At 54.7% G+C, this 24,233-nt stretch overlaps 1 protein-coding gene across 1 annotated transcript; it reads right to left on the reverse strand.

The window, feature by feature from the left end:
* Positions 1–616: 616 nt before the first annotated feature.
* On the reverse strand, positions 617–16,637 carry Pvalb (parvalbumin). Its single transcript, XM_005379169.2, has 5 exons — positions 16,564–16,637; positions 14,191–14,258; positions 12,394–12,526; positions 11,104–11,213; positions 617–835 (listed from the first exon to the last, which is right to left on the reverse strand). Exons 2-5 carry the CDS (start codon positions 14,249–14,251, stop codon positions 807–809), a joined length of 333 nt encoding a protein of 110 aa, XP_005379226.1. The 5' UTR covers positions 14,252–14,258; positions 16,564–16,637; the 3' UTR covers positions 617–806.
* Between the last annotated feature and the right edge of the window lie 7,596 nt (positions 16,638–24,233).

Below are 24,233 nucleotides of genomic sequence, written 5' to 3' on the forward strand. Positions count from 1 at the left end.
CACAAGGCGGACTATGACCCATACTACACCGGACGGTTGTATTGATGGAACCCTGTAAAGGGCTCAGCATAGAGCAAGCGCTCAATAAACATTGGCTGCTGCTGTTAATGGAATGGAGTCTGGGCCTCCGGACAGACGGTAAAGAGCAGCTCTCTCGTGCTGAGCTTGCTGCTGATACACCTTGTGCCTCTGGGACATCGCTTGGTTGGTATGGCTTGAGTGCCCTCATCCAGCTATTCCTGAAGCCAACTATTTGAGCACATAAGCCAACCCAGCCTTTTAATCCTTCCCCTTTGGCTCAGGTTACTTTGACCTGGGTTTCTGTCATCTGTAACAAAAGGACTCTTAATGGGCATCCGCCCATAGACTTGCATTCAAATGCCACCAAGCTGTGAGGCCCTGGACACCATCTGTGAAATAGGAGTTCCTTCACCTCTAAGGACAAAAAGGAGCAAGCCATGGGGAATGCCTCATGTGACAGCTGTCAAGGAGGTGCTGAGGAAACCCCCTTTCTGTCACAGCTGTTCCGTTTAAATTCAGCTCCCACCACCTGCCGGGGTGTCTGGAAAGCCACGTCCCCGGGCCTGCCCCACCCCCACCCCTGCACAGGCAGAACCCAGTTGGTACAGCCTTTATTGTTTCTCCAGCATTTTCCAGAAGAATAGTGTCACTTGAGGGCCGCAGGGGACAGGGGGAGTAAAAAATAACATAAACAAACTGAACAGAAACACGGGAGGGCGGCGAGAGGGGTTGAGACGGGGCTTCCGGGGCAGAGAGGTGGGGGCGTGTGGGGCCATCAGCGCCGCTTAGCTTTCAGCCACCAGAACGGAGAATTCTGCAGAAGACAAGGACAAAGGTGAATGGTCACAGAGGGACAGCGAAGGGACACTGTCCAGGCTGCAGGGCAGGGCACAGCACCATGCTTCCCTCTTGCATCAGCCCATCTGGAGCGAAGTGGGACCAAGTGAACGATACAGGAATGACTGAGTGGATGGGGTTTACCTGATCATGATGCTGTCACACACGAGTTTGTTATCAATGCTCATTACCATAAAGAAAGAACTGGTGATGACCGCGGCCTGGGTCGCTAAGGACCCCCGCCAGGCACTATTCCAAACACTTTATGCACATTCAACTCAACGATCATCGCATCATTTCTCTTTAGGTCTGTTCTGGAGGGGGAAACTGAGGCTTGGGATCAGCAATTTTTCTGCACTTCTCTGCTGTTTTTTCACTCCAGGAGATGGTAAGACAAGCAGTTCGCCACTAGGCACCACTCTGTCTCTGAGATGCCGTATCCTGCGCCTGCCGGGGCATGCAATCTTAGGTGAATCCCCACTGCCTCTAGAAAACAGTGTTAGGAGGTGGGGAGGGCTTAAGGTGGGGATGCAGACCGGGGTTCCAAGCCTCGGTAGGCCTTATTTGCTGGAAAATGCATTTCTCTGAGATCTGTTCCTTCGCCCACCAGCGGAGTGAGGAATTGGGCCGCAAGAACTCCTGGTGAGCGACAGATGAGAAACTAGGTGTGAAATGGCATCAAAAAGACCATAAAAAGTACCCGGGACCCCCTCATCTGGAACATATAAGTAAAACTTACCGATCTAATTCCATACCTTTTCTCGTGGTTACATAAAATGGTATCAGGGGAATCAGGGGAAGGGGCTAGGGGATCCCCCACTACCGCCACAATTCTTGTGTAGTCTAAAATTGTTTCAAATTTAAAAGTCAAAAACCAGAAAACAAGTGACAGCAGCTACATCACGGAAACAGCTTGGCTGTAGGCCCAGCAGGTGAAGGGACAGCCCCAGGGGCCCTGGCCTTTCTGGGGTTTGGTATGGGGTATAGACACCAGCACCCCCTGTCCCTAGGCTGCTCTGGGACAGGAAAGATGGATGACCTGGATGTGGAGGTCTAGGAACTCAAGCTGGGGGCCAGCAAGGGTCCACCCCCTGGGAATGTTCCAACCCCAAGGCTCTTGGGCTGGGTGGTAACCCCGTGGCTGGGAGGGAACCCCAAAATAACAAAACACCAGGGAGTCTCAGAGGATCCCCCGTAAGCCAGGCATCAGAGGACTTGTCTTCTCAGCCCTGGGGCCCTGGGAGCTTACAGGACCCGGAAGGATCTGTGGCTCTGTGAGACGTCTTTTATCCTTAGAACCCTCATTGATACTGTTCATCTCCGAAGTTAGTAACTAGCGCTTATTGACGGTCTACAGGGGCAATGTTTTGTGTAACTATCATTTTGAATTCCCACAGCTAGCCCAAGGGAAACACACATTTGACTGCATTTTACAGATGGGGAAACTGAGGCCCTAAGAGTGAAGTCATTTGGCCATTGTTATAACCGCAGATGCAATTCAAGCTACATGTACTCGTGGGCATCCTTCCTTACCCCAGAGTTTTCTGACCTACTTTGACCTGGGTATAGAGTGACACATGTCCCAGCTCAAATATCGCCACTGCCACGGCTCTGTCACATTAGCCCTTTTTTATTTGCTTCATGGTACTTAGCACACTCTGAAATGATCTCATTTATGTACTTACTTATTTTTGTCAGTCTCCCCCTCCCACTAGAATGCAAACTCTAGGGGGGCCAGGGAACCCTTCTGTCTGCTCATCCCTCTCCCCAACAGGCAGACTGTCTGGGCCCCCTGGGAGGGAGGGCGATGGCCCTTGAGTCCTTAGGCTTCAGCAAGCGCTGACTTACTGCGTGCAACCCTCAGACAGTTCCGGGAGGTAAGCGGGATGATTCCCATTTGGTAGATGGGGAAGAGGGGACAGCTCTCCTTGAGCCCAGAGAGGCTGCTCCTGGCAGTGGTTGCAGCCCAGCTCCTGTGCAGTGAGAGCCCTGTCCACCCTGCCACTTACTCTGGCAAACTGGCCAGAGCTGCCCTCGCTTGTCCCGGGTTGCTGAGCTGTGTGATTCTCCTTGGAATCGGGACTCTCAGACTGCGCCTCAGGAGAAAGTCCCTCTGGGCCACACTGGGCGGGACCTGGTGCAGCTGGCGTGAGGAAGACCGAGGGACAATGACAAGGACTCTGAACAGTAGCAAGCCAGGCATTCTGGAGCCTGACTGTGGGAGGTATGTGGGGCTTGGGGGGCCCTTTCGGGTCCCTGAATCAGTCCCTCTGCTCACCCTCGGATCTGCTTTGAAGCAGCTGGGAGGTCACAATAGTCACGCATGGTCTGGCCCTTGCGGGGGCACAGGATTCTAATTTTATTCCCTCAGAACCTTGCCCGGGGCCTTTGTAGAGAAACTGAGGGCAGGGGCCACTCTTCATCCCTTTCCTGTCAGCCTCAGGGCAAAACTCTTAGGAACCTGCCAATTAACTAACAGCTGCCCTAGCAAAAGGTCTCCTCTAAAATGCACAGGTCTCACCTTCAAGAAAAACAAATGACCAAACAAAGATCGGCAAAGTCTAGGGTAAAGTCTAGGTCGGCAGACTTGGCACAGACCCCGGGTGGGTTCTGTTCTGGGTTCTGCCACCTGCCAGCCCTCCTGGACAAGTCACCTCACCCTTCTAGGTCTTGTTTTTCTCCTCTGTGAGGTGTCTGTTCCCAAGAATGCCCCACCAGCTCCTACATAGGTTTGGTGGAACCCAGTTGTGGTGGGGGGCAACTCCCATTTCTCGCTTCTGTGACCTTTGACTGCCGAAATTTGACTAGATACTCATTGTGTCTGCTGGTCCCTCGTCACTGCAGCTCATGATAAGACCTACTTCCTGGGGCTGCGCAGCGGGCCTGCACTAAATCTCTTGATCACAGACCTGACATTCAGCAGGCACTCAGCTCCTGGTAGCTGCTGTAATCCACACACTTCTATCCCTCAAGTCACCTTGAAACCAAATCCGAAACACACCCAGCCCCTTTGTGGAATGGAAAGGATGACTCTGTATTTTTCTTAGCCTTGCTGCTGCTCCTGGGGCTATTGTTTGTCTCTACCGCTCCCCACCATTTCCTGTCTCCACCTGCCACCTTCCTACCTCCTGCTAGCAAGCCCAGAGCAGGTCTCAGTCTTATCCCATCACTACCTGACTAGGTGGCCGTGGTCACTCATGTGCCTCTCTGGGCCTCAGCATTCTCATCTGTAAAGGGGGTTCTCATCTGTAAAGTGTAAATGAAGCCTGCTTGCACAGCTATGGGAGAGCAGATGAGAAAATGCAAATGGATCCTGGCACATGGCTTATAAATGTTCATTTTATCTCCTTGGATCTCAGTATGACTGACTCGAGTTGGGTCTTTGAAATAATAACCATAACAATTCTGCAGGTAAGGACACAGAACTAAACACAGGACATGGATAACCCACAGACTAGGTACAAGTTTCTCTCACAAGCTATCGATCTGAGTTGGAGTCCATCTCCACCATGCCCATCTGTGCTGAAGCTCATCTCGGACCCTCAGTTTCCTCATCTGTAAAATGGGACTCCTGAGCACATCTCCTCATACCCAGAGTGATGGTATGATGTGGGCATGTGGGAAGATGGGTGAGAAGTGCCTAGCACGGGGCATGACACATGGGGCATTTAAATCCATTGTTGCTGTCTAGGCCTGTCTGGGAGTGTTCCTCTGGAGGGATCCAGAATATTCTTCTCTTGCAAGACGTGCATACTGAGACACTACTTTTGCAATCAGAAGCCTTCCCGAGGTGCCCTGGGGCCCGCTCACCATCTCTTCCTTGTCCAATCAGAAGGAGATGGAGAAGCTGGGGGGAGGGAGGGAATGGACTGGGATGGGCTGAATTTGTCCTTTCTCCTAGGAAACCAAAATTAGCCTAATTAGGTCTGCCCCGGCCGGGGTGCTGTGGGGATTGGACAAATTTAGAAGCTATTGACAGGTGAGACCGGTACACGCTGATAGCCCCAAGTGAAACTGAGACCCTTTGAGTCAGCGTCTGGAAGCCGCGCTCCTCTCCTCCGGTGAGGAGCAGGAGGAAGGGCCGGGCTCCTGGTTTATCGCCTGCCTCTAAATAGCTCCCAGGCTCGGTTTCTTATAAATTCGTAGTGCAGACAAGGATCACTTTCCCGGCCTGCAGGGTCATGTGGGGTCAGGCCAGGCAGCCACAAGGAGGCGGCATACACGGTTCTGGGGGCTCGCTCGGTGCCAGGTGCTTGGGATGTGTTATCCCATCTCTTCCCTGGCTTTCTTGCCCCCATTTCACTTACAGGGAAACTGAGGCTGAGCCACTCTGCCGGGAAGATTCTATCTCCAACATGGCTCATGCCCAGCTGTGTCTCTTTCTCAAAGATGGAGAGCAATGGGCCTGCGTCCCAGCTCAAGCTGCAGTTCTCAGACACAGAGGACAGGGACACACGCCTTCTTCCACTCCAACTGCTGCTCCATTTTCCAGGAGGCCGGTTACGTAAGCCGCGCTGCTTCCTCTCTCCTGCTCTATCTTATCTAGTGCAGCAGAAGGCCGGAGCTGGGGAAAGTGCACCCGGGAATAGAGAGGAGCAGATTGCAAGCACGGGAACCATTTATAACCCAAAGACTCAGCTCAGCTCGCAGGGGTGGGGGTGCACGCAGGAGCTCCAGGTCCCACTCAGTCAGGGCTGCGCTCTGTGACTTTGGCACTTAGCATTCACCGGGCCTCAGTGTCCACACCCCTCAGTGGGCATCGCTGCCTCTGTCCCCTAGACCTCCTCGGGCTGCTGCGGGGGCACACAGACAGACGACAAAACGCCGTCTGCCTCAGGACCTGGTCATTAGGGCTGTGCCCAGGCCCTGACGCGTACATCCTGCCCCGCTTGGAAATCAAATCCCGAAGGAGCTGGAGCCTGGGATTGCAGGGAGGGGGAGCGGAGGGGTCTCCCTTCCTCCTTCTCACTTCTTTCTTGGCCTCGATCTCATTTCTGTTGAAGCTGGGATTCCACAGCTTCCAAAAGGAGCTGAGGAGGCGCCGGAACAAAAGCATCCACATAAGCGAAGGGGAAAGGAATCACTCCCATCACTTAATTCCAGCAGCTCCACAGCCAGGTGGGTATTTTTATCCTCACATTACGGAAGCAGGATGGGTGCCCCAAGGGAGGTGAAGCCTGGTACCTTGGCAGGGCTGGCACCCTCGGTGGGTGGTCCTATCTTCTATCCATCCCGGTGCGCACCGTGCCCAAGGGCGTCCCCCACACTCTACCTCCCCTGCTCAATAGGCTACTGAAGGATAAAGGAGAACAGATCTCGCCAGAAGGGAGCCGAAAAGGCAGATGCCTTCAGGCACGTGAGTGGTGCCACGGTCAGGCAATAATTATGACTAACAATTTTCTGGTTAAGGCAGCAAAATGCAGAAGACAGGCTCTTGACTTGGAAAAGGCTTAAAGCTTTTTAAGCGGGTCTGTCTCTGGGACTGGTGGCGGGAAAACGGACTGTGAGCCCCTTTTGCACGTGTGTACTTGTACACGTGGCCTGTGGAGCTCATTTAGAGCCGTATGAGCCCCACTGCTTCACAGCAAGTGGCCCTGCCCTGCTGGGCCTCTGCTTCCTCCGAAGATGGCTTGTGGTGCTCTTGTGAGGCTTGCACAAGCCAGAAGTACAGCTGTGAGATTGAAACAGCCTCGGGCAGTCTGTACGTCCCTTGGGTGCGGCCACTGAGCTTAAGAGCTCGGCTGCGGAAACGTGCAGAGGGTCCCGATAGGACCACCGAGTTTTGGGAGTGACTCTGCTATTTAACAGTCCTGAGCATGTTATTTAACCTCTCTGTGCCTCAGTTTCCTCCCTTACAAAATGAGGACAGTGATGGTTCATAGTTCCCAGGATTGTGGGAGGGTAGTGGTTCTCAAAACGTGGTTTCGGGGCTGGGGATTTAGCTCAGCGGCAAAGCGCCTGCCTGGCAAGGGCAAGGTCGTGAGTTCGGTTCCCGGTACCGAAGGAAAAAAAAAAGGGTTTCCCCAGATCATCAGCACCATCAGGTGACTCGTTAGAAATGCAAACTCCCCGGCCGCTCCTAAGCAATCGGAGACACTGGAGGGCGTGCAAGCCACTGGCTACGGAGCACGTCTGCCCTCTGCAGTGACAGCCAGGCCCTTGGGTTCTTTCCATCTCTTTCCCACTTCTCTCTCCTTTTTCTGCCTTAAACCCTCCCTTAGCTGGCTTGAACCAGCCTTTCAGGGTGGCTGCTGAGAACCAATCGATCACATCTATAAAAGCCTTTGAGCTTCCTGGAAATCATCACCTCAGAGACAAGAAAGTAAAGACTTATTATTAGAGCTTTGTCTTCCCTCTCTCCCTGAAACCTGGGATTTTAAAGAACCTGGGAAATGATCACTCGCCTTAGAGAGACAAACAGAACTGGGAACAAAGGCAAAAGCAGTTCTGGGCTGCCCCCGGGTCTCAGGTCTCCAGCCTTCACCTGCAGGTAGCCTCTTTCTGTATGCAAGATTCGTGCTTCCTCCTCCCTGAACCCCGAACAAACACATTCATTCATTCAGTTGTTCAGTCAACAAACACTTCTTGTTCTGCTACGTGGCAGGCCCTGTTCTAAAGGCTGTGGACAGAACAACAACAACAAACTAACAACCCACGTCCCTGTCCTGTGGCACTGACATCCTAACAGGGGAGAGAAGCAAGTGAGTGACAAGCTCATGGTGGACGCCACTCATGTTTGTGTGAATTTGTGAAGCAGGCAGCACAGCTTTGGGGCCGGACCAACCTGAACTTGGATCTTGACCTTTTCTTTCTCTAGCCATGGGATTTAGGCAAACAGCCTCTCTGAGCCTCAGTGGTCCCATCTATAAAATGGGAATAGTAACAGCATCCACGTCAAGGATGGCTAGAGGGTTAATTCGTAAAGCGCTAAGCACGGTGCCTGGCACCCACTCAGTGCTCCATGAGGGTAGATGTTACAGCTACCAGTGCTGAAGACCATGCAGCTGAGCCCAAGTCCTCACTCATGCGTAGGATTCACTCTGTTGCAAGATGGAAGCCCAGAGCTGGAAGGGACATGGATTGGTTAGAGCTCTGACCCCAGGTTTGAAGATCAGACACCCAAAGGCTGGGGAGGGGCTCTGTGACGTGCAGCTGAGAGTGTCCTCAGGCTGGTGGGTGAGGCTCAGACCCTCTGCCTGCCCAGGGAGCCATAGCAAGGCAGAGCACAGGGAAGCGGACTGCTGGTGTCCCCCGAGGGCTCCGCCTGTGGGGTGTCACCACGCCCACGCTTCCTGTGTGTGGGCATGGAAGCGGCCGGGATGTCTGCATCTCCCGTCCCGGAAGCAGGAAGTACGGGCTGACCCGGGCTGCTCACCTGCTTCATCTTTTGAGCTGGCCTCTGTGTTCCCAGAGCTCAGTGCATCGGCACAGGTGGCCTGGACCTGGACTGCGTGGTCACACAGACCCGGTTGGATCCTGGCTCTCACACTTGCTGGCTGTGTGACCTTGGACTTCTGAGCTCCTTGCCTGCCTCGTACCTAGGTCCTCTGCCATTCCCGGGTGAAATAAAGTGACACTTTCACAAAGCCCAGCACTGGCCTGGGGGGAATTCTCCATGCCTAGCGCTGCTTCTCTTCTCTCCAAGCTGCCATTCTTCCTGCCCCTTGCTGAACCTGCCCTCCCCGTCCCTGCCTAGAGCCTCTGCTGATGTCAGCACCTTCCCCGGGCCTCTCTGCACCTCTTCCAGCACGTGGCACGGCGGTCTCCTGTCTCCAGTCTGTCAGCACCCATCGCCTGTGCTCTCTGCTCTGCCTGGCACAGACTGAACATCCCTAGTCCAAAAAATCTGAAATCGGGTACTTCTGGAGTGCCAAAATAGTACTACACAAATATTTCAAAATCTGAAAAACTCTAAAGCCCGACACACTTCTGGTCCCATTTCAGTGAAGGGGCACTAAGCCTGGAGTACCATTTGTAGCACTGCACACAATGTGTAGATAGGACAAAAATAGCATCGCAGCTGCTGTTGGTTGAGCATTGACTACATGTTGGACACTGCGCTCAACGCCTGCGTGTCATCGGGGCAGTTTACACATGAGGAAGGAGGGGCTCTGGGTTATAGAGCCACACAGCCAGGACTGGGACTGACCTAAGTTGGGCTTAGAGCCCTCATCTTTGCCTTCCCCGGTGCTAGGCACTGAGTTGCAAAACTCTCAGCTGCAAGTCACACAAAACTTTACACATTAACCTTCTAGCCATCCTCGAAGTGGATGCTGTTACTATTCCCATTTTATAGATGGGACCACTGAGGCCCAGAAAGGCTGATGTTTGCTTAAATCCCATGGCTAGAGAGAGAAAAGGTCAAGATCCAAGTTCAGGAAATGTCTCCTGGGTCTGTTGGAAGAGTTTAGTTGGCTCTTTAAGACCCAGTTATGGCAGGGAGGGAGACAGGGAACCAGGCCAGAGGCTGTCCTGTTTTTTCTTTATCACTTAGGTTGTCTGTGAGCAACCAGCCATGGAGACCCTGTCTAGAAGTCCTGAGCTGTGGCCAATTGGCTGCAAATAAAAATAGGAGCCCTATCCCACAGCCCAGGCTGGCGTCATAGAGGGACCCAGGGCTTGCTGTGGACCTGCGAGGATGGGGTGTGGGGAAGCAGCTGCCACTCCCCCAGGTCACCAAGAGCAGCCAAGCTACCGATGCTCACCAGCACCCTCTCTGTTCCAGCCCCTTGGAAACCACCTCCCTCCTTGCCAGGCGATACAAGCAGCCGGGCCAGGTGGCAGGGACACTCCCTACACCTCACCGGGCTAGAGATTCTCCATTCTTGTTTCTGGCAAAGCAACCTTTCATAAACTTGCACCCACTTTCAGGATCCTTATACTTTGCCCAAAGCAGTTTGTGTCTGCAGCTGTAACAAGTGCAAGCAAGCAATAGAACAAGCATGTGCATCCCATGTGCCAGCCAAGGGGTCCCAGATAATGGATCATGTTCAAGGTCACAGCTGGAGCTTCCAGAGAAGGAAGCAGGGCCTGGGGGTCTGGGCTTTGTATGAACCCAGCAGGTGTTGAATAAGTCCCCAGTTTGTGTCAGGTACTGCTTAATGGTGGGGGTGAAAGGACGTATGCAATCTAGTCCCGATGTCATTTTGATTTAACCAGCAGACACACAGGGAGCCCTCGCTCTGTGGTGCATCTGTTCTAAGCACACATCTAATCCTCATGATAACCCTATGGGATAAGAAGTATCATTACCACAGTCGAGAGATGGGAAGGCGGAGGCCCAGAGCAGTTACGCAACTTCCTCAAGGTCATGTGGCTAGAAAGGCTGGGGTCTGAACCCCAAGACAGCTACATACAGTCTTCTCTCAAGTTGCCAGAAAGGCCCAGGATGGAGTACATAGTGACAGAACAGGCTGTAAAGATATACGTGGGCCTGGTTCTAAATCCCTGGCCCCCCGCCATGTCCTGGCTCCCTGAACTACGCTAAGCACTTTCAGCATCCGTGTCTGTAAGACGCATGATGTTAAGACAGACATCAGTGACAACCCCAGGATGCGTCCCACAAATGGCAGGTAGGACCAGATGGACAAGGACGTGGGATGAAGGACTGCTAGCTCCGCCCCTGTGCTCACTAAGAGCAAAGTTTGTGAAGCAAACCTCCTAATTCCCAGCGGGCTCCTGGCTGGTTGCTTTTCTTGGCCCTCCTACAGGACTGGGATGGACTATTTGAGTGACACCAAAACCTATCTTGAGACTCGAGGTTACAGCACACCAGGATGAGATGCTGAGGAGGGAGAGAGATAAGGAATTTCCATCCCTGATACAGGATACTGAGAGCCAGAGTGGCCTTGGGGATCGCTGGCCTCATCTCCTAGGGTTACAGACGGGAGCCTTGGGCTCAGAGAAGGAGAAAGACGACCCAAGGTCACACAGCTGGGATAGGCAGAGCCTGGACCAGAACCTAGGTGAAGTGCAGAGAAAATCCCAAGTTCTCCTTGACCCCCCCTACTCAGCAGGGGAACAAAGAAAGAAAAATAAAAGAATCCATTCTTCCTGGGTTGTTCAAATTTAGAAAAATATAGCACTGTTGGTATTTTTTTCCCTTTTGCCTGGCTATATGGCACAACTCTCCGACCCCGCCTTTCCTATCCTAACCTCCCCTTCCTTGTGACAGACATAACTGGACTTCCAGCATCCAAGCATCCCAGCACCCACACCGCCCGGAGCCCGGGTCACGGCACCCACCGTCAACCCCGATTTTGCCGTCCCCATCCTTGTCTCCAGCGGCCAGCAGCGTCTTGGTTTCTTTAGCAGACAAGTCTCTGGCATCTGCGGAGAAGCCCTTTAGGATGAATCTGGGGGAGGAAAGGGAGGAAGCGGGAGAGGTAGTCAGGCCAAGGTCACCTTGCAGGAGCATCGTGTGGATGGCGGGCTGGCATCTGCGTGTAGAAGGGGCAGCCGGGACAGGCAGCGAGCAGCGGGCATGTGTACAGCTGGGCTGGCCAGGTAGCCTGGTCTGCATGCGTGAGGAAAGGACAAGCTGTCTTCCGAGGAGGGACCACCTCACTTCAGGGAGCGCGCCTGCGGGTGTTTATTTACTCAACAAATGCCCACTAAATGTCTTCTGTATGCCCAGGCTATGCTGGGGGCTGGGGACACTGTGGTGATCTCAGAAAGCCACGTGCATAAGAGGGCTGGAGGTCACGTATCGCAGAGCACCCGCACGCAGTGATGGGTACTCTGATAGCAGAAGCTGAGGGCGCTCAGAGGAGAGTGGGGGAGGCCTCCTGGAGAAGGTGACAGGGAGGAGTTGGCCCACATGTGTGTGTGTATGTGTGTGTGCTTGCACACACGCATGTGTTTGTGTGTGCTCGTGGTGTGGGGCCGATAGGAGGAGGTTCCAGGCAGAGACAGGAAAGGTGGGAGAGGCTCTTACTTAGAAGGGCTCTCTCCATATCCTTCTCTGTCTCTTTTTGACAAATTCGAAGGCAGCCTTGGCCAGAGAGAGACATAAGGCACAGCTGGGCTGGCAGACGTGGGCCAGGTGGCTAAGGCAGGTGACAAGGGCGGGTTCTGTGCAGAATCAGTGTTGCGCTTCCTGGCCCTAGCCTCCTCCTCCCTGCTTCATCCCACAGACCCCTGCATCCCCAGAGCTTGCCCAGAGATGGCTCTGAAAGCTCTGGTCCAGAGGAGGTGGGGGCTGCAGGATGGTGGAGCTGGAAATCAATGCAATCCCATCCCGAGGGCCTCTGCCTTGTCCTGGTGCAGCGAGGGCAACTGCCTCTTCATTTGTATTGAATTATTAAGCAGCATCATTCCATTAGCAATATTAAGTGGCTATAATTTAACCTAGTTAGTTGCACTTTGAGCTGAGGCTTTGGTTCTTCCGGAAGCATCAGGGCTGGGAACCATTTCCCCGGTGCCCTGGGTCTCAGCCCTGTCTGTGGTGAAGGGTACAGGGAGAGGGGCAGCTCCGATGTGGATTTGAAAGCAAGAGTGCGTCCCCCCACCATCCCCCTGCCAGCCTCAGTTTACCCCAGCTCTTCTTCCTCAATGAAGCCGCTCTTGTCTTTATCCAGGATGTGAAACACCTTCTTCACCTCATCTGGATTCTTTTTCTTCAGACCGACCATCTGGAAGAACTTTTTGTGGTCGAAGGAGTCGGCAGCTGTGGGAGGAGGCTTGGGTTAAGATGGGGACAAAGAAGGGGCCTCAGGGAAGGGCGGGAGAACGGGAGTTGTCAAAGTGGCACTGATAACCAGTTTTAGAGTAGCTTCTGGGAAAGGCATCTCCATCGAAGGCTACGGGGTCCATGCAAGAGGAGGATGTGTCCTCAAGGTCATGTGCTATGGGGGAAGAGGTGGGCTCATGCCTGGACCCCTCTGCCTCTCCAGCCGGGGCCCTGCCTGCTCTGCATGTTTTGCCACACACTGGGGTAGCATCAAAGACCCAAACAGAAGCCTTTGGCCTCCTGACAACTTGGTTTCCCAAAGTACTTGCACAGTAGCGGGGTGGGAGTGGGCCGGGGGAACTGAAGCTGGTGCGAGTGGAGGGTGTGTGCGTCGGGGGGCTTCTTTCCTGGCCTCACACGGGGTTGTTAGAAAATCAACACAGAGAGGACACGTTTCTGTCAAGGTCACGGAGTGGGAGGAGGAGGGGAGGACCTAGAAGTCCCGGCTTTACTGCAAAAATCCATTCTGGTGACAGTGTGCTTGCGTGTGCCAGCCAACTCCCACCCCAGACCACGGCCACTCACTAAGTTTCTTCTCAGAGATGGCAAGGTAGCTCCAGGCAAAGTGGCTGGCTCACACAGTGCCGGGGAAGAGTGGCTTCCCAGAGCATTCTGTGCCCAGGGGAAGGTGCCAAGCAAAAAGGAAATGGGCCCCTCCTATCCCCCAATTTTCTACATCTTATGAGCTCCTTTTTAAAACAACCAGGAGTGGGTACAAAGTACGCCTGTGGACCTGTGTATGTAAGGGCAGTAGAGCGGGTGGGGGCCGTTGGGGTGTTTTCTCCTCTGCTTGGAGCTGAGGGAGGAAAGTTGGTCTGTCCACCTCTGGCACTGGGGTAGAGACCAACACCACCGGGACACCACCCCGTTCTAATCCCTGTCCCCCAGGCTGGATGACCTTGGACAAGTATCATAGCTTCTCCCAGCCTCAGTTTCCCCACCTGGGTGAAGGGAGTGGGAAGAGGGGCAGCTAAGCCCAGAGGTCCTGGAGCAACCAGAAGAGGTCAGACAGTGGCTCCGCTTCCTGGAATCTGAGAATTGGGGGGCTGTGGGGTGCTGCACAAGTTGGGCAAAGCCCAGTGCCAGCTTCCAGAAGGTTGCCTCTGGCAGTGATGGGGGCTTGAACCCCGGGAGGGGAGTCTGCACAGCTGGGGGTCCAACAAGGAGCCCTAGCTGTAAATCTTGTCCAGAATGGAGGTGGAGAAAAAGGGGTCTCTCACAGAGAAGCTGTGTGCCCCGCACCTCCTCCACATGTCATAAAGGGGAAGTTCCAGCCAGCACAAGACACCCCTCAAGGCCCTTCCTCTGACCCTGGTCTTTGCCCTTGGTCCTGGACCCACAACCTTCCCAGAGCCGCCATCCTCTCGCGCCCTCAAGTTTGTGTTGCTCCTGACGCCAGCTCCCTGCTGCGCCCTGGCCAAGTCCCTGCCGCCCCAGAGTTTGGGAAATGCTGGGGACCCTCCCCGCCCGGACCCGCCAGCGCCCTGCAGGGTGCACGGGCATCTGAAGGCAGGAGGACAGGCCAGCTGCGGGCCCTCAGGGTGCAGGGGCGAAGGCGGCGGATGAGGGGACAGGGCTGGGGAGGGGAGAGCGCAGCTCACCGGCAAAGGCTCCAACCGCCTTCTTGATGTCCTCGGCTTTGAGCAAGTCTGTCATCGACATCCTGCAACTGTTTGAGCGGGCAGAGCAAGTGCGAAAAGATTAAAAAGTGCTTTTCTCATCATTTCTGCTCATATGACCAGCGCTGCAGTGCCGCGCGCCAGGCGCACGCCCGCCCGCCCTGGCACCGCGCCAGGGGACGCCAGGCTCTGCGCGCAGCCAGAGCCGCTCAGTCCCGCCGCGCCGCCGCGCCGCGCGGGCCACCGACCTGCGTCCGCAGCGCCCAGCCCTGGTCCTCAGGACCTCGGGGGCTGCGCCCGCGCTCGCTGGCCAGGGAGCAACCTCTGAGATTTAGGCGGCGCCCCGCGCTACCAGCCAGCCTGGGCTGCAGAGTTCGCCTGCCGTCAAGGGCACTCAGGCGGCTCGGATCTCGGCCGCAGAAGGTGTCCTACAGCTTGGGGAAGATAACCGGACACTCGCTCGGGGGCCAGCCCGCACCCCTGTGGGCCCCCAGGTCCTCAATCAGCTTTCTCTTCTCCACGCTCAGCCTCCTCTCCTGTCTGTCCTGGATGCAAATTTATGCTACAAAATCTAAGCGCTGAGATCGCAGAAACTTGACCCACACACCGGACCGGGAGCGGGTGGCAGGGAGAGGGACAGACCGCAGCTGCCCACGCGCTGGGAGAGCCCCACCCCACATCAGACTGGGGTGCACATTCTGAAACCCGATTTAATTTAATTTAATTCATTTACGTTTTTGGCTAACTTGACTTTTCAAAGACCCACTCTTTTTTTTTTTTTTTTTTTGGTACTGGGAATCAAACTCAGGATCTTGCTCTTGCCAGGCAGGCGCTTGTACCACTGAGCTATATCCCCGGCAAAGACCCACTCTTAGATCTCCACTAACTACTTCCTTTCCCTGCTCCCCTTGTTCCACGACCCTCTGTGGGCCAGTGGGGGTGTGGAAAGCTACTTGACTGCCTCTGCCCTCTCCCAGGAGGCTGACATACACTTGCGGGGCAGGGCGCACCTTCAGACCACTCTTTGTAGACCCAGGCTTTGTGGTCCGAATGTCACCTGTGTGAAACGTGATGTTTCCTGTCTTGATACAGCCAGAGACCAGTTGCACCTTCCCTGAGGTTTCCAAGGATTCAGTCTGCAATCAGCCATCTGGAGAATGTGTGAGCACTGGGCAGGGAGGCAGGAGGCCTGGGTCCCAGAGCAGGGGCTGCACTAAGACCCTATGTGAACGTGCACCGTGACCGCCTTTGTCTCCGGGCTTTGTTTGCCTCTGTGGTGCTGGAAGCATAGGTGGCCCCCATAGTGGGACCTGGAGACTCCAACTTAAGGTACCGGCAGGTGGGCTGGGACAGGGAATGTGGTGGCCCTCGGTGGTAGGGACCAGGGACAGCCGCTCCGCTGCCCAGTACTCAAGTTCCCTGACACTCGCTGTCAACACCATCTCCCCTGGCTCAGCCCTGGATGGCTGCCCTTCCTGGAAACCTTAGGAGTGGCTTGCTCCAGCTGCTCTTCTCGGTTAGTCAGCCCCTTCATGCCACCGCTGGCCAGCTAGCTTCCAAGGCACCTAGGCTGCAGCTCCTGACCTGAGAGCTCTGGGCATGAGGCCTCCCTTGGCCCCTCAGTGGCAGTGGCCCTGCCCTGCCAGCCGTGGCTGCCCCTTGCCCGGGTGGACCAATGGCTGTTTTGTGCTGGGCTGCTGGGCTCCCCTCACTCCATGCTTAGGCAGAGAATCTGTTTCCGAAGCTCAGGACGCTTAGGCTATACAGGTGGGGAAACTGAGGCTGGAGAGGGTCTGTGAGTGGTCTAAGGACACACCACGAGGCAGCGCAGAGCAAGGTCCACCCCTGAGTCCGTTAACTTGGAGCTAGTGGCCATCTCAATGGGCCTCGCTGGTGTCCTCTCCAGTCCCACACATCTGAGTCACACAGTGGCTCCTGGGAGTCCCCCGACACCGTGCCTCCGGCAAAGGCTGGCTCCTCCCCACTGTCCTCCCTCTCTCTCCCCCTGTCCGGGCCTGAATCCCCTGGCAGAGCATCAGACAGTGCCATTAGGCCCATCCATCCGCCCTGTGTGCGCCTTCCTTCTTCCCCTCTGCCCTCTGGGTCCCCTCTGATGGCAGCCAGAGAGCCCGCAGGTGTCTGCCTCCATCCCTTGTGATGCATAAATGGGGATTTGAGGTTTGGCCAATGGGAAGGATTTTGCCTAGGTCCCGCGCAGAGCCAGACTCTCAGCCCCGGCTTTTGCTGCTACCCCAGTGCAGCTCCCCAACCCCGTTACAGTGGCGCCAAGGGGAGAGTTGGCTGTCCCTTCCGGCTGGCCTCATCCCTACATCCTCCTCTGTGGCTGCCACTCACCTGGGCTGGGGGCGAGGGCTGGAGCCTGCACTGGAAACTGGGCTGGTGGGAGGTCCGGCGGGAAGTGAGCTGGGTGGTGGGAGGACCACTTAAATAGGCCTCTGTCCTGGCTATTTTGGGAGGTTGTGCTCCCCACTGCCCCCGGCCCCCTCCCCTTCCGGTGTCAGGTACTCCCCAACCACGGTGCTGAGTGTCTGTATCACATTCACCCTCCCTGCGCCCATTGAGCCAGGCCTATTAATAACCCTTGGCCCCTGCCTTCCTCCAGCACCCAACACTGAGGCCCAGGCAGGGCTTGCCTCCTCCACGAAGCCTTCCACGACCACTTTGGACAGCAGCAATGTTTCCATCCTCCAGAGTCTGCAAAGAAAGGAAGAGAAAGAGCTGGGCGTGGTGACGCACACCTGTAATCCCAGCACTCGGGAGGTGAGGCAGGAGGATCGTTGTGAGTTTGAGAACCGCCTGGGCTACAAAGTGAGCTCAAGGCCAGCCTGAACTGCATAGAGAGACCCTGTCTCAAAAAGACAAAAAAAAAAAAAAGTAGAGAAAAGGCCAGGGAGACAACAGGACAGGTACTGTCCCACATGCAGGGCCAGGGCAGGTCCCCACGTGACACTCTTTTCTGATGGCAAGCTGTAGCACAGCTGGGGAGACAGGCAGAGATGCAGGGTGCTCAGGGCCCTGCTGTCCCCAGCCATGATCTGGGGCTCGGAGAGGAGTCGGCACTTTGATACGATGATCCGTGACCCACGCTTGAAGGACAAGATGCTGTGTATGTCCCTTCCTTTGTGTCTCAGGCTCCCACCTGTAAGTGCACTGAATCAGGGGCTGGCCATTAAGCGCAGGAGAGCTTTCAGGCTTCTTAGAACTGTACAAATTGTCCCAGGCACGTGCACTTTTATGGCACAAGAGCCATTGTTTGAAGGGGTTTCTGATGTGTCTTGAATTCGAGATGACTGTCCTTGCTTTGAAAAGCAAGAATGAATGAATGAATGAATGAATTTGACAAATATTCAGTGCTGAAGATGAGTCCCATGCATCAGTCCTCTTCTCATACCCAACCTTAAAAAGCATCTCCAGAGTGCTGGCACTGTCTATTCCTTGACAGTGCCCCAAGGATGCCCGGCCTCCACATGTCCCTCTCTGACCACCGGCTTCATGGATGGGAGGGACACAGGTAGACTGCTAGGAAGGCCGGGGCCAGAGGCTGGGCAGAATGATGACACTGGTGACCAAGAGGGATGTACAGATGAAAGGGCATCTGCAGGGGAGAATCTCCCAGACCTGGGGGCTGCAGGATGAGCAGGTGGACAGGTCTTGCATGACTCAGTTTTCAGGGCTGGTTCCCTGGAGGAGGCTGGTGCTGTTACAGGGTGAGGAACCCAGGAAGAAACACAGGAGCTGAGAATCCCAGGATCTAGGGCAAGGACAGCCTCTGCATGGATCAGCTCCAACCGGTCACGACCACAAACCACACATGGTCCATTGGTCCTTCCTCATATCCTTTCAAGAGGCAGGAAATACCTTTCCTGTTTTACTAACGAACGAATAAGGTTCAGAGAAGTTGGGTAATTTGCCTGAGGTTGCAGGGCAGAGACAGAATTTACCCGTGTTGTTTTGTGTTTTTTGTCTTTTTGAGACAGGGTCTCACTATGCAGTTCAGGGTGGCCTTGAACTCACTTTGTAGCTCAGATTGGCCTCGAACTTGCAGCAATCCTCCTGCGTCAGCCTCCCAGTGCTGGGATTACAGACGTGCACCGCCATGCCCAGCCGCAGAGTCAGGATTTAAACCCAGGTTTCTTGCTGCTTTCTACCGCACTCTATGCTACCTACTGCGTATCTACTTTCTGCGTGTTACCTCCGTTCACCCTAGGTAGCACTCAGAGGACTGAGGAAATAGAATCTGAGAGAGATTGGTGACTTGTGCAAGGTCACACGCATAAGTGGAGAGCTGGGATTGATTCTGAATTCCCCACAGCCGGGACACAGGATAGGCATGCACAAAGCCTGCGCGCACTGTCCAGAAACATTGCCCGTTCCCTTTGCCGTACTAACTCAAGCAGCCTTCCCTTGTTTCATGAGTTTGGTTAATTTTACAGGGGCTTTAGTGCCAGATTATAAGTCCATTGGTCAAGTCTGTTTTGACTCTGATGAGAGAGCAGCATGATTTAGGCTGGTGTGAGGCAGGGGCGACATAGTAACTCATGCGACTAGTGAAAACCCCGGCAGTCAGGTATGGCGATCCACCCCCGGGTTGCTCTGCCCCTGTTACCCAGCAGTACCCTGCACTGCGTTGGCTTTGTCCTCTGACTGGCCACCCTGAGGGCCACAAGAGGACTGTCACCTGCATTTCCTAACCCCAGTGGGGGAAAGGGAGGCCACCACCATGGAAGCCTGGTCCAGAGCTGTGCTTAGCCAGGGTTGATCCTACATCACTGCCACACTGGCCACTGTCATGGCCTGCATGGGGAGGGGACAGTCCCTGGACAGAGGGGCTGAGGGTTCTGGTCTTCAGAGCCCAGAAAGCAGTCAGGGAGATGGGTCTCGGGGTGATCAGGGGTACCAGGCACCAGGGAGGGTCCCCAAGTCCTCCTTGAGCTTGGTGACAGCATGTATCACACTTCTGAGACGATTCTTTCTGACACCCACGGTGGCTTTTCTGGCCTTGAGACCCCATCCCTCTTCTGGCCCCTGAGGCACCTAAGGGTCAGCTTAAAAGTAGTAGTGGTGGCCAGTGGAATTTTCCAGTGCAGGGATTTCTGCTCTGACACAGGCGAGGTGAGGGGTAGGTGGGCAGACATTGCTAATTGCCTTCTTCTGACTCTTGGATCCTAATATTGTACATGGCCATCGGCTGGACATTGCCATACCGTCCCAGCAATATATATGTTACCATATATATATGCTGGACATTGCCATACCGTCCCAGCAATATATATGTTACCATATTTTTACAGATGAAGAAAACTCAGGTTCAGAGAATCCAAGCCACTTGTGCAAGGTCACACAGCATGACAGGACCAGAGCCTGGTCTCTCTGTCTCTACTCATGTCTGACGCCGGCCTGAGCCTCCCAGCTGGCGGACGAATGGCGGCCAGCGTGTGTGGGTCAGCAGTCTCTGCGTCGCTGACTGCCAGGGGACCAGCACTCAGCTGTTAGCTTCGCTGGTGATATTTCATTAGTTCACACTATTTCCACCTGCTGCGGCTGGGAACAGGATACAGAGCTCCTCTCGTCCAGGACCTGGCGGGCTGGGCGGGTGCTGCAGGATCTAATGATATTTATGAGGTCAGCCGTGTGGGATGACGTGTTTTAACTCGAAGGAATCTCAGCCCCATTCCTGAGAGTCCAGTCCCCAGCCTGTGGCCTTGCTTCCCCTCCCCCCTCCGAAGACATCCTTACTGGGAAGGGGGCCCCAAGGGAGGGTCTGGGAAGGAGGGACACTAGGCAGACAGCTCTGGGTCCCACCTGGCTCTGCCACTTGCCCCTATATAACTTTGAGCCAGTGGCTTTGCCTCCTTGGGCCTCAGTTTCTCCGTCTGTGAAATGGAGCGGAAGAGGAAGCTATGGTGGATGTGCAGGGAGGTCGTGACTGGGAAAAGGGCCTGGAGCTATGAGGCCCTACCCTGCTGGTCATCACAGTGGGTATCACGTGGGGACTCTGCCCTGGTCCCACCGCACCTGATTGAGAGGAACCTGGTGGGCTTGTGGGTTGGCACATGGAGAACACAGTTCTGCCGCTGACCACCTTTTGCAGGAAGGTGTCCAGGACCAGGATGGGTCCTCCCAGGAGCCTCACCTCCGAGGAGCACAGAGGACAGTGGGGAGGAGCTGGGCGGGGCGCGGAAACCACGGGGTCACGCAAGGCTGAGGTGAGGGGCAGGAGCTCTTGGCACCTGGGTCTGTGTCCTTCCCTTGCCTCCCATCCCATCTTGATGTCCGGGGAAATGGGAGGCCTCGATCCCTGCGCAGGGGGACGGGAGGGGGCCAGGTAGTGCGGGTCCTGGCGTGGAACAGAGGATGAGGTGTGGGAGCTGATGGCGCTCTGCTCAGATCTGTGAGAGGCCACAGGCTGCAGACGCAGTCCGACCCCTCAGTCCCTGTCCTCCCTGCCACCCCGTCCCCCCCCCCCGTCCCATCACCCCAGACATCGCATCCTGCAGTAAGACTGAGAGAAGTGTGAGCACGAGTGCGTGCGTGTGTCTGTGTGTGGTATTGTGAGATGTGATTATATGGTGGGTGTGCAACCATATGCATCCCTGTGGGTGAGGTGCGTGTGTGGGGGCGGGTATGTCTGTGTGTATGTGGTGTGTGTCTGTGTGGTATGTGGGTGTCTCAGTGTGTTGTGTGTGTGTGTCCAAGTGTCATGTATGTGTGCATGTGTGTGTGTGTGTTGGCCGGTCTGGCTGTGCGTCTGTGTGGTGTGTATGTGCCTATGAGTGTGCGGATGTGTGTAACATGCATGGTATATGCTGTGTGTGGTCAGTGTGCATACGCTGAACCGAAGGACAATGGGTCTCCAGAGTCTCTCTGGGTCCCCTTGGTGCCCACGGCTGGCTCCTGGCCCTTCCTCTTGACTGGCCCAGGTGCTCCATGGTCCTCGTGCATCCTCACCAGCAACGGCTTCTGTGTGCCAGCCCAGCCAGGTGGGACTGCCCCGAGCTCTGCCCTAGCAGAGGGGAGAATGGAGACTCAGCTCTAAGCGTCCCAGTACCAGGCACTATGGGCCAGGTTGAGGTCCCTGACACTCTTGTGTGGAGTCCTAAGCCTCAGGACCTCCGAGGCTGAATACATTAGGAGACAGGGTCTTTACAGAGGCGACCATGTTAAAACGAGGTCACACACGTGGGCTCCAGCCCAGTCTGACCGGGGCCCTAAGGAGAAGAGGACGATAGGACTCAGACATGAATCTGACTGAGGGGTCATGAGAGGACACAGGGAGGAGGTGGCCACGCTTGAGCCAAGGAGAGAGGCTCTGGAGACCCCGCAGCTGCACCTGGAGGGCGGACTCCCCCTGCAGAACTGGACACGACACTGCCCTGCTGTCGACAGCTGGGGAGCGGTACCAGGCCCTGGCAGCCCTCCACACTCCCCACTCCAGGGCGAGAGAGGGCTCAGTCTCCATGCCAGGACCATGTTCCAATGAAGCACCTATGTTTCCTTTCTTTGGAAAACTTCTTTATAAAAGCGATTTATAGAAACAGCGGGGAATAGAGAGGCTGAGGAGCCAGGGGTGTCCCCCGCGGCCATGGCCACCAGGTCAGGTGCTGTAACTTTTGCTGTCAGAGGCTTTGTCCTCACACCTGCTGGTCTGTCCACCTGCTGGTCCCTGTGTTTCTGCCAGGGTGTCACATCATCCAGGAAGTCCTCCTTGGGCCCCCGCTGCCCTCCCGGCCTCCTAGCAATCACAGGCATCCTCTCAGTGCTTCCAAGGGCTGTTTAGTGGGGACTCTGAGGCACTGCATGGGCATCCAGCCTCTCTCAGGAGGGACTCCAAGGAGAATAAATCAAACTGAGGTTGTTATTCTTGGCTACACTGCCACCGTGGTTATAAAGAGCCCTTCCCAGTCCTCCTCGTGGCCCAGGAAGCTTGTATCTGTAATCCCATGAAAAGTTACTGGAATTCTAGCAAGTTCATTCCAACCTGTCACTTCCAGTGCAACCCAGGGTGAGAATAAAGACACTAAGACATATTTGTAGTTATGGGAAGCCGAGGGGTCCTAAGTCCAGCCACACTGATGGCCATCTAGAACAAAGGCCTGGACCCAAGGCTGAAGCCAGGTTTTATTCATTCATGAAGAAGGGAGTGGCTTGAGGATGAGTGACTGTGAGAACCATGGGAAGCAGTAAGTACCCTGAGCTGGGCTAGGTAGGAGGCCTGAAATCACCTCTGCAAATGCAGGGAGAAGGATGTGCAGAAAGAGTAGTCTGCATATCACAGCTGAGATAGTATCTGACGTCTTGGGGTCGGTGTGTCAGCTCTGATGTGTAGTGCTTGAAGCTCCAGGAAGTCAGAGCCTCTATTCCAAGGCTCAATTTCAGCCGACAGCATGGAGCTTTGGTTCACACACCTTGCCTCATCCCGGCTGACTTTTGGGAACAACAGGGGTCCGGGGAAACCCGCCTGCCATCTCCAAAGACTACCATCAGCACCTCCGCTAGACCGATATGCATTGCTTAAAGCCAGTTGAAGGGATAAGGAAAAGTCCCAGCCAGCTCAGTACCTATCAATACATGGAAATAGGGTCAGGCTCAGCCAAAACAGAGGCAATTGCTCCTCTTTCAAGGAGAGTCGCCTAGGTGGTCCTCCATATGTGGTTATTCTCTAAAACATTCTTGGATTCCTACTTAGGATGCTGTCTAAATCTACCCATTTACCTGCCCTTTAGGAGTGCCTGCTGGTGGGAAATTACTCTTTCAGGGCCTGTAGCCATCCATGGACTCCCCGTCCCAGGGAGCCAGGTGGGGCAGCTCTGCAGCACGTGAGCAGGTGTGTCATCGCTGCCTTCACAGTGTCCTGGGCTCCCTCTGGCCAGTGGGGTTGAAACCTGCCATGAAAACCTGGCAGTCACAGTCATGTGCTTTAAGGACGTGTTTCTTATCAAATATTTATTGCTCTCATCCTGATTCTGGGACAAATTCTACTGCAAAAATGTGTAATCCCAGAGGCTGAATCAGTTTGAAAACCCAGTGGCTCCCATCTGGCTCCAGTTCTGCCCAGGAACACACAGATCAAGTTGGACAACCAGGGCTGAGCTTGGCAGGGCGACCGTGTAAGGAATAAACCCAAGGCCACAGGGAGGCCAAACAGGCTGAGGCCACAGGGCAGCTCCCCGCTCCCCTCCCCTCCCCACTCCCTCCCCCACCCCTCCCCATCTTGTCTCCAATTTTGTCTCCTTGATTAGTCCTTTCCTTTCAGTCTCCTTGGCTGGACTTTCTTTTCCCCAAGACCCGTTCATGAATCCTTAATTTTATAGGTCTGTAGGATTGGGTTGCCCCTAGTCATCAATCCAAACATCTCAATGTTTTATTTTTGCCATGTATTGATTTTTTTTTAAAGATATGGTCAAAAAGCCCACATAACATACAACTTCCCACTTGACCATTTATAAATTAGAGTTCAGCTGTCGTGGAGGCTGAGGCAGGAGGCTCACATGTTTGAACCCAGCATGGGCAACTTGGTAAGACCCTATTTTAACATAAAATTGAAAATGAAGGGGGCTGGGGATTTAGCTCAGCGGCAAAGCACCTGCCTGGCAAGGGCAAGGTCGTGAGTTCGGTTCCCAGTACCGCAGAAAAACTAAAAAAAAAAAAAAAAAGAAAATGAAATAAACAGCTGGGATGTAGTTCAGTGTGAAGGCCCTGGGTTCCATCTCAGATAGATAGGTAGATAGATGGATAGATAGATATTGGGGTTAAGTATATTCCTATTGTTTGTCAACTGTTCCATTTACAGAGGGACAGCCTGAGGCTAAAAGAAGCCATCACAGGTCCCCAGAAAATGGCAGAGGAAGGATCCACCTCCAGGCCTGTGGACCCCACTTCCGGAACGCAACAAAGGGCAGGATGAGGCAAAGGGGAGAGCAGGGCTGACAGGAGAGAGACCAGGCACGGGCAGGGGTGTCCTGTCATCTTTAGGCCATGACCTGAGTTGCGCACTCTCCTTTGCA

Source organism: Chinchilla lanigera, unplaced genomic scaffold (assembly GCF_000276665.1).
Source record: "Chinchilla lanigera isolate Chin_1 unplaced genomic scaffold, ChiLan1.0 scaffold00012, whole genome shotgun sequence".
NCBI lineage: Eukaryota > Metazoa > Chordata > Mammalia > Rodentia > Chinchillidae > Chinchilla > Chinchilla lanigera.